At 43.0% G+C, this 12,782-nt stretch overlaps 1 protein-coding gene across 2 annotated transcripts; it reads right to left on the bottom strand.

Moving 5' to 3' along the window:
- Positions 1-1,718: 1,718 nt before the first annotated feature.
- Positions 1,719-11,701, bottom strand: HNRNPU (heterogeneous nuclear ribonucleoprotein U). Of its 2 annotated transcripts, none has more exons than XM_023632755.2 (14): positions 10,873-11,701; positions 10,057-10,168; positions 9,908-9,981; positions 7,764-7,903; positions 7,063-7,162; positions 6,531-6,643; positions 5,936-6,199; positions 5,503-5,622; positions 5,036-5,164; positions 4,765-4,933; positions 4,233-4,487; positions 3,725-3,909; positions 3,294-3,365; positions 1,719-2,828 (listed from the first exon to the last, which is right to left on the bottom strand). In XM_023632755.2, exons 1-14 carry the CDS (start codon positions 11,504-11,506, stop codon positions 2,775-2,777), a joined length of 2,421 nt encoding a protein of 806 aa, XP_023488523.2. In that variant the 5' UTR covers positions 11,507-11,701; the 3' UTR covers positions 1,719-2,774. The 2 variants fall into 2 exon arrangements, with proteins under 2 accessions (XP_023488523.2, XP_023488520.2); XM_023632752.2 differs by having other exon boundaries at positions 10,816-11,675.
- Between the last annotated feature and the right edge of the window lie 1,081 nt (positions 11,702-12,782).

The raw sequence follows: 12,782 nt of genomic DNA, 5'->3' as shown, positions 1-12,782 counted from the left end.
CATTGTAAGATTTCATCTTGCTGTCTGGACATCAGGCCAGAAGCTGGTACTGATTTTCTCGGTCAGAGCCAGAGCCCTCTACCAAAGGCTCAATACGAATAAGATGTAAGACGTTTCTATCTTGTAGCATTTTGTCTTCTTTCCTCATTAACCTTTTTGTGCTCTTTTCCTACCACTGTGGCTCACCAATCTGATCCTACTGACTCAAGATGACAGCTACAGGTAACTATCTGTAAACTTCCTAGTGAAAGCACCCCTTAAACTAACAGCAATCAAGGGTGAATGTTCTCCGGGTACAGCTGTGATATTTGCTCTGAATTGTATCTGTTATGTTTTTGTTTATTTGGTGTTTTGCTTGCCATAGAGGGGAGGTAGGCAAGGGGAGGGGCTCACAATAAACCAAGTTTCTCATTCACAGATCTTATTCCGTCAAACTCTGCATTTAACTTATTTTTCTTCTGTTCGCTTGCTATTTGGTGCACTCCCTCGAGTTTCTTAAATACTTACTAAAATTATTTCTTTTTATACAAATGTAGACCTTACTATGAATTCTGATCTTGACTGCTCCTTAAAATTTTAACATTTTCTTAGACAGCAATCTTCTCTCATGTCTCTTCTCAAAATTTTCTGGGCCATACAGGCATGATAGTCTACCAAATGGTGTTACTTGACCATTATTCTCCCATTACAATTATGAGAATGAGTTCCTTAATAAGCAATTTTAAACTGGAGAATATATTCAAGAAGTTTTAAAGGCACCTAAACATTTAGGACACCTAAACATTGATTAGTAACAAAGTTTTAATTTTTTCCCCTGGGTAAGTCCATGCAATCCTACTAATAACGTATACTGAGACAAGGAGCTCATCATGCCAATGGTTGCCGAAGTTAACTGCTAAAAAGACAAAAACCCTTGAGACACTACCTTGTACTGTTAACTGTTCTTACAATAATTATACGATTAGCCTTTGTTTCAAAAATTTCTCAACTGAACCTATACCGTCGTCTAAAACTCAACTCCAGCTCAGCTTGTAGCAAGAAAATTCCTAGGAGTATGAACAAATTAAAAATCTGATTTAAAATGGCTAAATCAAAAATCTAAGCAATAAGAAATATAAACAAACCTAAACTTACCAGAAGCAACCTAAGACACCAACAAGACACTAGACTAAAGTCAAGTTTTAGTTCTACAGTTTGACTCCTGATTCCTCACTTGACATTAGTGAGGGTCCTTTAGAAGATTAAAGTGTTCTGTGCAAACCCAATAAAATTACAATTCGGGGATCTAATTTTATCACATAGCTACAGTAAGTTAGCAGTGTTGTGTAGTAGTGAAATCACTGGCTTGCATGACGGCTTCTAAAAGCATCCGTTCCCAGAGTTTCATGTATTATATATATGTATATAAAATAATCAGTTGAGGACAGCCATTAGCATTTTGTAAAGATGATAAACTGCGTGTTAACTTCTCCCAGCCAGCAGCACCTTTTCCCCTCATTAAATGTTAAGTCATTTGGGGGGGGGAGGGGAAGGGAAGATTTCAACTTTACTTCGTAATTAAAATCAATTGTCAGTATACATTTAAGTTTTTAAAACCTAAATGTTCCAAGTACAGAGTAAAGAATAAGCTGTCCAGAAAGCACACACTTAAATTTTCTCCTCTTGGGAGTCTTATAAAGGGATTTTGAACCTTGATGGCGAGAATCCCAAAACGAGAGTAAAATGAATTCTTTTTATTGCAAACAAACGTCTAAATTAATTTCTCCACCCACTTTCTTTAGAAAGAAAAAGAAATCAGCAGGCTAAGGAGATACCCATTCAAGAACTGACATGATTAAAAATTAAGATATAAATGGGTGACTCACAATTTCATTAGCTTACAAAGATGGTGGAGTTAACTACTACAAGCACACTAGTTATACAGTATTTTGTGGGAGAAGGGCATACAGACATAGCTAACTTCATATAGATCCCATTAGACAACTGGATTTACAACAAGTTTTTTAATAAGAAATGGGCAAAGCCAGCTTTCTTTTCAGAATCAAAATGCAGAACAAATGGAAAAATTATGGTATTTAACCTTCACAAGTTTGAGCCTCCACAAATAATGCAACCAAGTTTTACATTTTTAACAGCCCTTCTACATACACTCCATCTTCTCTATCTCGTTCCAAGCTTTATCTTCAGTTCCAATTATGCCAATTCCATTGTTATTTAAAAGAAAAAGCCTTCCCAGTTATTGTCAGAAACTACTATTTAGCTCACCCCCTCCACTATTCAACAAACTACAGAGAGGATGGAGTGTAATATGAGCAGTACAGAGTCTTATGCAATTCATGAGGACCACTTAGTCCTTACATGAATCTGGTTGCTAACATTTCTATTATATTGTGACAATGACTCCCGACTGTTATCTCTGTGAGAAATGAGGGGAGTAAATTCTTAATAAAAGACACCAGGTACAAAGCAACATTTTACTTTTGTTGTGATAAAAAAAAAAAGTCACATTTTACAGATAAAATGTAGAACCCTGAAATACTGACACATTCTCTTATCGTGCACAATGCTGAGGTTCTCTTACGATTCACTTTAAAACTGCAATTAAAAATGTACAAAAAAGAAAAGAAAAAAAATCAACCCACAAAGCTTCTAAAAAAGGAACCCGCAGGCACTTCCTCTTGTGGAATGTTTAAAAAGTTAGCCTACTAAAGAAAACAGTCGACTTCTTGTGAAGGTTTTGGAGAAATATGTATCAGTTCGTTTTATTTGGGTATTCAATAATATCCTTGGTGATAATGCTGACTCCATGGCTTCTGACCCCAGAATTGCTGTAAGAGAAAATTTTTTTTTTAAAGAAAAAACATCAATAAGCCACTCAAACTGCTTTTAGGAATTGACAATGAATCTAATTCAGAGTAATTGCTGGAAACAAATTTATACCTGTCATACCTGATTTCTATCAAACCAGATTTAGTTAGTCTTAATATCCCATTATCAATAAACACATTACAAAAAGAAACACATCGTAACTTGGTTAGTTTATACAACTTAAAGCTAGTAGTAAAAAGAATCAAGTGTATTAAATAATATTACTTTATTAAAAACATACTAAGTTACAGCAAACTCCAACCTATTTTTCCTTCAAAAAATAAGATTATGGCTACAACTTCAACACAATTCATTCACACCTTGCCCTGTAACACTTATAATCATTTCAATCCCTGGACAAAATCTTTTCCAAGACTGGTTCTTATGAACTCAAATACAATTAATGCACGTAAGAAATTACTTACACCCTGCTGCCACTGGTTGTAGCCCTGAGATTGATTTTTGTAGCCGCGATTGTTTCCTCGTCCTCTGAAGTTCTAAAAATAGGAAAAAGAATCTTTAAGAACTCAGAGTACAACTTGTTAGAATGTTTGTACGTGGTGGGGAGGAAGGGGCACAGCACAGAAGTGGATGGGCGGGCTGCTAGCCACTAAATTCTAGGCCCCTCTGCTGGTTTGTTCTGAGGTGTTTGTTATAAGACATCACCTGACTTGTGCATCTGGAAATCAAAACTAGTTAAGTAGACTGATTTTACCATCACTAGTTTAATTTTACTTATGTCAATGCATACACAGTGTTCCTTACAATTCTTACTGGGGCTATGCAACATAAGCTTACAACTTCCCAGACTAGACTATACAGAAAATCGGTCCCTGCAGGGATCTTAAAGCATTACCTGGTTGTAGTTCCCTCTGTTGGGCATTCCACCTCTGTTGTAGTTCCCTCTGTTTGAATAACCACCTCGGCTGGGAAAAACAGGGCCACGAGGGTATGGATAGCCAATTCCACCACTTCCACCACCGCCACCACCTCTCTGTGGCATATTGCCCCTCCTATTATATCCACCACGATTCCCAGGAGCTAAAGACAAGAAACGTTTACTTTAATAGTGCGTTGTACTTCTTTTACATATGATTTATGGTCCTTCTGGACCGTTACTTTACTTTAGGGGAAAAGTAATATTTAAAGACAAAAGTAACATTTAATTTAACCATTCACAAAGCCTAGCTATGTTTGCTATCAAATCACACAAAGATTTTAAGTTAGATACCGGGGCGGCTAGGATCAACATGAGGATCAAACTTTCTATGTTAAATTCAGCTAAATCACATATAGACCCAAACTAGAAGAGTACCATGTTTCCATTTTGAATCAAATAAACAGAATACTCAAAATTAACTTGCCTCCTCCTCTGAAATTTCCACCACGCATATTGAATCCACCACGTCCTCTATGGCCACCACCTCTGTTAAACTGGTTCTTGCCACTCTTATTTTTATTGCTCTTCTTTGAGCCAGTGTTCTGTTTCTTTTCTGGTGGAAGAGCCTTTTTGCTTTCTTCCTTATACTGCTCCAGAAGTTTCTGGGCTTCCTCCTTCTGAAGTTCAACATAGGTTATTTCATCAAAGCACTCAGCTACCTCTGGCAGCGTAAAGTTTCCTATAAGGAATAAGGTCAGATTAACTTAAAAACCCACCACATACAGTCACAATCCTAAAGTCTACAATTCTTGAATGGCTTCAGTTCTTTCAATACACAATACAATCTACTCATAGTTTACTAACATATTTTCCTAAAAACAGAAATAAGCCAGACACTCATTTACAAAGAGTTAATGTAACTCCTAAAACCGTATTACTGGCAGAAAACGTTAATTTGAGCTTACAGATACAAATCCTAAGATTCAACATAGTAACAAGAGAATTAAATTTCATGCCTTTCATTTTGAGGACTGCATGCTCTGGTAGGTCTTTCCCCTCCACTTCTGCTTTCTTCTGTGTTCTCTGCTTATAGTCTTCATCTTTTGGGCAAACTACGACAGCTTTTCGTTGGAAGCCTGCAAAGAGGCACATTTTTCTCCTCTGGGCAGCAGCAGATACATTTGTCTTAAAAAAAAAAAAAAAAAAAGTTAGTTTATAATTCCAAACATTAATTCTATGCGAAACCCAATCATCAATTACTTCTTTTAACTTCAAGCTACAGCTTACCTGATCCAGAATGAAATTTCGCTTCTTACGGGCAGCAATCTCAATAAACTTTCCAAGACACTGTGGAGCTCTCTGCAACAGCGTGTTGAGTTTTCCAGTATCTGCCATTTGCTTCTTAAAACCTGCCACCTATTTTTAAAAGTTAAAATTTCCTTTGAACTTATGAATCTCAGGCTAAGCTTTTAGTATCAGCTTAGATCTATATGGAAGGCAGGCACTTTAAAATTTAAATATGGTCTTTTCTCATTCCTACACAAAAAAGATCACTTTATCATGTAACAAGACCCTATGCTATTCTTTTTTATCTTCTGGATGTTAAGAATTCAAAAAATTATATAGAAAAGACAATGAAGACTAGCCAATGGAAGGCAGTTTACTTTACAGATAAAGAGCCTACTTAAGTAACCAATTTAACTTTGTCCACACTCCTACCTCTAAGATGATCAAGCCTTAAACATTTTACTCACCATCATTTTATCCATTATGGTATTTGTTCCAAGAATGTTGTATTTACCAGGATTTTCTGCTGCATGTTTAGTAACCCAGGTTGTTTTTCCAGCTCCTGGCAAGCCAATCATCATAACCACCTACAATGGAAAAAAAGGTTATTTCACTGTCTAATCGCCACTTTACAATTCTTCAAATATATTTTTAATACACAACCACCCAGTTGAAATGACTAAATTTTCACAGCCCTGTAACAAGGGAATTCCTGTTTGTGGAAAATTTAACATTCTCCATCGACAGAAAAGACAGCTACTAAGAGAAAAATCACTAGCTGAGAACAACACGTATGGCAGAAAATAAATGAAACAGACCAACCAACCAGCTCTTCTAAATGTCATTTATGCCAAGCAAAGGCAATCTTCACACTATTAAAAAAAAAAAAAAATCACTTACTTCACAATCTTTCTTCTCTTCAGGCCCCTTCGGTCCTCTAACTCGATCCTCCAAGGGGACATTCTGGATAAAAGTATAGTCTTCAGGTATTGGAAAATATGGCTTTTCCTTCTGACCAAAATTAAATTCAACTGCACAGTTGTGGCAGAGAACATGTGGGAATAGTGGCCGCCCAGCAAGAACTTCCTTACTGATTTTAAAGGCAATGCCAAGATCTTGTCCATTCTTTGCATAAGAGAGTTCCACTTCATCGCTTTCAAAGTTCTGTTAATTAGAAGAGAAATCAGCGGTTTTAATCTGCTTCCTATAAGCCATCTAAGAAACTTCAAAATACAAACTAGGAGTGAAGCTTATCCTGTGGAAAACATATTTAGGTTAAATGTTAAGAGCTTTCTGATGGTTATAAACAATGAAACACCTATATCCAGAAGCAGAAACAATACCCTAGAAGATAGACCTCAGTTTTAGATCAACTTCCTATTAAGTAGTTTTCACTCAAAATGAGTTACTACTGAAGAGTCACACTGATACGGCTTAACAAAGAATCCTGGCTAATAACTTGCCATTTATATGTGGAAATTTAGCTATGACTTACAGCAAAACATGTAATCACATCATTTTCGTCAAACTTCTCTCCATAATCTTCAGTCTCACAATTGCAGGTTTTTATTCCTTTTAGAGAATATCCATAAGAAAATTCTTCCTCACCTAAGAAAATAATTAACTTTCATGAAGCTAATCTCTAAAAGCAGTCCAATGACCCACATATTTTAATATTCGAGACGCAGGGTTCAACAGAAATGAATATATAATCTAACATTCTTTCACTTACACTGACTTTATACTAGATACAGAATTAATGAGAGCTAGGTGAGTTTTATAACTAGTCAATAAATTGCATCCCATGGAGAACATTCTATTTTAACCACTGGTCGTAAAACAACTCCTAACCATAAAGGAAGAAAAATGGAAATTTACCCTGTGTCTACTACATGCTAACATTATTCATCTTGACAATATTAAGATTGGATAAAAACAGGCAAAAGGTTCAGAATGCCTTCTAGTCTAACTACTGAAATCAGACCCTAAACACTCATGAGCACATGGTACTCAAATGGAAACTTTACCAAGCAACATTCCACTTGTGGTTAGTGACCAGCCAATACGAACTTCATGTATGTCAATATCTTTTGTATATAAATGCCTCACTGGGATCTTCTCTGTAACCTGAAAATCAAATCGTTAAGTGATTAAACCATAAACCAAGGAAGATAAACGCTTGAACCCTAACTTATATTTCATTTGGGCCATGGGCTAATATTTCTCTAACTACTAATACAAAAAGACACCCACCGTACCCCACCACCCCCAGCACTAAACTTTAAAAATTGATGTGTAAGAGCTTATAAATTGAAACTGAAAACAGTTCAGGTTAAGTACTTGCTTGATCCACACTTAGGAGAATTAATGTTTAATAATTACATATTCTGAATTCTCAATTTAAAACCAATTAAGGTATACCTTTAACATGTTTTCTCGGGAACAAAACCAGGAGCCTAACCAAATTTTTATTTTCAAACCCTTGGTAGGCCTTTCAAGTGCCTGATTTAAAAAAAAAAAAAAGAGCACTCTAAATAACATGCTGGCTCTCTATCACAAATTGTGATATAACAAACATGTTCAACTATTACGAAACTAAGATTCCAAGCCCTTCTTCTAATCCAAAGAAACCACAAAAAGAAAAAGTTCCACTAACACTTAATAGTGTCAGGCAAATGAAAACTGAAAGGCTCTTAAAAAAACTACACAAATCAAAAATTGCCTTTACCTTCATCTCAAAACAGACTTTGCCCTTTGACACACCATAAGATGCCCTTCCTCCAGCCCAAAGAAAAGCAAAACTCTCCATAGTAAGGGAAGAAGCACTGAGACGATCTCTTGATATTTTAAAATGCAGATCACAATTATCTGTAATTATATCAAATACCATATTATTTCTTTTGACATCCAATGTAAATATATTTGCTATGTAAACAAAACTTGGTTATTAAATTTTTGCACATGTTAATGCTGAATAAAACGTTTTTACGGATCATGCTGTTGTAATTTTCAATTTACACCCCACTCCCACCAAGTCACTGTTGCCAAATTATGAATTAAAGTGTAAACTACCTATAAAACTAAGAAGGTTTAACACGTATATTTTAAGTATATAAAATAAGACAATGTGACATCAATACATACCTGCTCTGCTCTTTACCTTGATTTAGAGGCAAGCAGTAGAGGATAGCAGGAAATCAAAGTGAAGCATGCCAGAACCAGGTAGAATTTACCAGTGCCACAATAAAACTGAAGGGAGGCCATGACCAAGTATTTTAAAATGGGAGTATGAGCTGTTGAGCCTGCACTTTTTAATTTTAAAACACCAGGGACCCTAGATCCTCAATTCTTTTCTAAAACTTGTGAAGAAGCTAGCCTCGACCTACAAAGAACAAACCTGGTCGTCCAAGGCTGTTGATATCACAGCATTTTAGGTCCCTTTCCCCCCAGGCTTGCCTGTTAGTCAACAACTGGGGATTATCCAGTTCCATGATTATCCAAATCCCAAACGTCTTTAACCTAGCTATCTTTGGGTCACTGGCTATTAGCATGCCCCTTCTCAGAGTTCTCACTTGACAGAGAGCTAAGGTTAAGTTAGACAGCTGTTTTCTTAAGTTTTTATGGATGAGAGAAAATTAAAGCTACAGTTTGGAATTCTCCTTAAATTAGCTTTGCTCTGAAAATTCCTGATAATCACTGATAAAATTTTCCATTCATCAAATTGTTTGAACCCAATATTGCACTTAAACTGATATTCCTAAGTCATCAGCTAAACATCTGCTTTATATTAATAGTAGTATCTTCCTGAATTATTGCTTCAGTATCTTGCCAATTCCTACTGAGTTGATATTTAAGCAACTGAAGTTAAAACTTTCAAATCAACTACCTTCCCACGTGCAGTTTCTTCTTTTAAAAAGGGTACCTTGTAAAAGGCACTCAATAAGAAACAAGACTTTTACGTTTATGCTCTTACAAAGCATAATGTATTCAAAACGTGAGAAGCTAAGCTTCCATTCCCTTAGATCTACAGGGCAAGTTGACACCTTACCTCTATTTTTCATGCAATTATTTCTACCATTTGCTGTTTATCACACTGAAAGAATGGTGAATTGCGATCAGATACTAAAAGAAAACTTTTTTGTAATTAAAAAACTATAAATCTGACAGCCAAGGCCCATTTAAAGGTTTGCAATACTTCCTCATACTCAATTGCAACCCAACTGGGTAAAGGAGCAGTATTTACAGCGCTGCCATTGATACCATTCGCTGCTGAAGAAAGCTAGTGGCCCAGTGAAAGCCCACTGCTGCTGCCCCAGGTCTTTGGTAGAAATCAACTTATGTTAAAGCAGCAGCTACTGAACTGGAATTGAGAACAAAAGAGCAGTTATTGAAAAAGTATTATTACAATCTTGTAGAATAGGGAATATACTCGGGTGCTAACGGGAAAAGTCATTAAGAAATTATCTAACCAGCCCAAATAGCTCACAATATAATTCCACCAAAAACCGAAATTACTTTATTGTAGAAGCCTATAAGGACAAATTATAGGTAGTCTTACAAGTTTCCATTAGCTAGCTAGTCAAAAGCTGGCATTAATCTTACATTCCTACAAATGAGAACTTCGAAGTCCCATAAAAAATTACCAAATTCCTAGAGCCTGTAAAATTATCAGTACAACACAACTGATACTATACTAAATATCAGGCTACGGGGATCTGAACATAAACCATCATCTTCCTTCTTTTAAAAAAACTTATGCTAAGTTTTCCGCCATTTAAGTTCCACGCACTGCATTAAGTTTTCTAACGTTCTGGAACCAAAAATCACCACCTCTGCTAACTGGGGGAGGAGGGAGAGAAAAGCTTCACTTACAAGTATCAAGACAAACCACTGTGTCATCGAAGTGTTCATCTTCTTCCTCCACTGGCGGCTGAGGAGACTTGGCTCTGAAAGACACAAGCGTCTCCTGAGGCGCGCCCCGGGACCAGCCCGCGACACGCGACGCCGGGCCGCGGCCCTACCTGCTGTACTTGTTCTCCTCAATGTACTCGAAATAGCCGCGGCCGTGGTCCTCCCGAGGTCTCTTCACCCCTCTCTTTTTATCTCCGCCCTTCTGCTCTGCTTTGCCGTCTCCTACAACACACAACGCCCCGACATGGAGCCGCGCCGCCACGCGGGCGGGGCGAAGCCGCTCCGGCTCCGGGGAGCGGAAAGCTCGAGCCTGCCCTGCTCTTTCCGGCAAGCGTTTTCCATCGGCGCATCAAATGCGAAAGCAACAGCCATCAGCTTGGAATCGGACTGGCGTCAGTGACGCAGTCTTCAGACACGGCTAATTTGGCAGTCTCCTCGAAGGTTCGAGAAAGCTAATGAACTCCAGCGCGGCCCCGGCGCCGAGCCCACGTGCCGCCCGGCAGGCAGGGGGGCCGCCCGCCCGGCCGCCGCCCCTCCCCCGCCGCCCGCGCCCCGGCCGCATTGTGCCCTTCCGCCCCGCCCGCCGGAAGTGACGTCACGCGGGGCCCGCGCGCCTTGCACAATGCGCGGCCCAGCGCCGCCGAGGCGCGCCCGCGGCCTCCCCTCCCCCCGACATGTGCCGCCCCGCGCCCGCAGCGGCGCCCCCCCCGGCGGCTGCGGCGCCCGGCCGCCAGCCACATAATGGAGGCGCCGCCGCGCCGCGCCGCGCGGGCTCCCCCACCGGCGGCCCCGCCCGGGGCTCCGCGGGGCTCCGGCAGGCCCGGGGCACGGTCCCCACCCGCCGCGCGCGCCGCACACGCAGCACTCACCCGCCGCCGGAGCCCCGGGGCGACCGCCGCCTCCGCCGCCTTCCGCCTTCTTCTTACCTCCCGCCTGCTGCTGGCCCTGCCTCGCGCCGGGCGGCGCCACGGTCACGGCGAACAGCGAGGTGGGGCCGCCGCTCTTGCCCCCCGCCTCCTTGGCGGCCCCGCGCTGCTGCGGGGGCTGCGGCTGCGGCGCCGCCGGCGGTTGGGGCTGCTGCTCGCCGTGCCCGTTCTCGTCGCCCGCGCCCTCCTCCTCGTCGCCGAGCTCGTCCTCCCCCTCCTGGAAGCCCTGATCGTCGCCGTTCTCGTCCTCCGAGGCGGCCTCCTCCTCCTCCATCGGGCCCGCGTCGGCCGCCCCCGCCGCCCCGTTCTCCTCGCCCAGCTCCATCTGGTCGCCGTCCAGAGCGGCGATGCCCTCCTCCTCCTCCTCGTCCTCCTCGTCGTCGTCGTCGCCGCCGGCCGCGGCCTCCTGCTCCAGGCCCGCGCCCGAGCGCCCGGCCGAGTCCCCGCCCAGGTCCAGGCTGCCGTTCCCGGGCTCCATGGCGGGGCGGCCGCCGGCCTCCTCGTCGTCCAGCGCGGCCTGGAGCCGCTCCATGAGCTCGGCCTTGAGGCCCTTGTCGGAGAGGCGCCGCTTCTTGAGCTCCTCCTTCAGTTCCGACACCTTCAGCTTCTTCACGTTCACAGGCGAGGAACTCATGGTGAGGCCCGATTCACGCTGGCGCTGGCTCGCTCTCGGCCCGGCGGCGGCTGCGGCTGGAGGATTCGTGCTGCAGAGCGGACCCGCCTGGTGTCGAACGGCGCCAATTCCTTTCACCGAGTTCGCGAGGGAGACGCGGACACTCGCCTGCGCGAGCGAGCACGCAACGTCCTCTCGCAGGGGCGGCGCCGCGCACGCAATATAGGCGCCCCGCCCCCGCCGGGAGCGCGCCCGCGCCCGGCCCCCGCCCCCGCGCCGGGCCGGGCCGGCCGCGCGGCCAGGCCGCGCCGCGGAGGGTTCACCGCCTTCGGTTAAGCCGGCCCGCGGAGGCCGGCGCCCTCCTCGGCGTCCCCTGGCCACGCTCGTGTGCTCTGCGCCTCTCCCGCCCGGAGGCCGCTTTTACCTAAACACGCCCTGACCTCAGCTTGGCATTTTCAACGGAAGCCTCCATCTTTTCTTCCATCTTAGATTTGCTTTCTTATCGGTGTCTCTAGATATTTGTCTAAAACGCCCTAAAATTTTATTTCAGTTCTGACTAGTACAACACAAATTGACAGTTATTCTCGGGGGATTTCCTTCCGCTCAATATGTGGTTTGATTTTCCTGAGTCCTGCCTCGCGAGCTGGCTCTGAGCCGGGCAGGGCGCGCGCCGAGCCGCCTTTGTCCCCGCGGGCCTGGCGCGGCGCGGGCGGGCGGGCCTGGCGGGCGGGCGGGCCCCCTCGGGCTGCCGGACTGCCGGGCTGCCGGCGCCTCGCGGGCCCAGTCGCGGCCGCTGTCAGGGCGGCACTAGTAGCCGAAGCAGTGAAGCCTCGGAATTGCACTTCTGAGTTTTCTCTACGTACCGAAATGATGGGTCTCCTGTAAGATTGGTTGTGGCCAACGTAGGACCTGGTCTCCAGTTAGGAAGTCCCAGTAGCTCACAATGAGGGTGAGACCCATCTAGATCGCACACTTTGATTCTATTGCTGTTGCTGTAGAAACACTCGACCAAATCATGCTCAAACTAAGGAAAGCTCATGAAAATAAGGGGCTGTGATTCTGTAAAAAGAAAGACTACCACTTTCGGAAAAAATCTGTTATTTTGGTATAATTTAGAAGTTTAGTTTTTCTCTTTACTAAATGGAAGGTGTGTGATGTTCTTGAGATTTTAGATGGGGTGCCAGAATTTAGATTTGTGATAGGGGTGAACATCCGAAACCCCAGAGAATCTGCACGGTGATGAGGCGGTGTTCCACTCTCTCTGACTAAGGAGGTCAGGAATACCCACTCTTTGGTG

This window comes from Equus caballus, chromosome 30, assembly GCF_041296265.1.
Source record: "Equus caballus isolate H_3958 breed thoroughbred chromosome 30, TB-T2T, whole genome shotgun sequence".
Taxonomy (NCBI): Eukaryota; Metazoa; Chordata; class Mammalia; order Perissodactyla; family Equidae; genus Equus; species Equus caballus.
The sequence above is the reverse complement of the archived record's forward strand: the minus strand, read 5'-3'. Positions and strand labels throughout refer to the sequence as shown.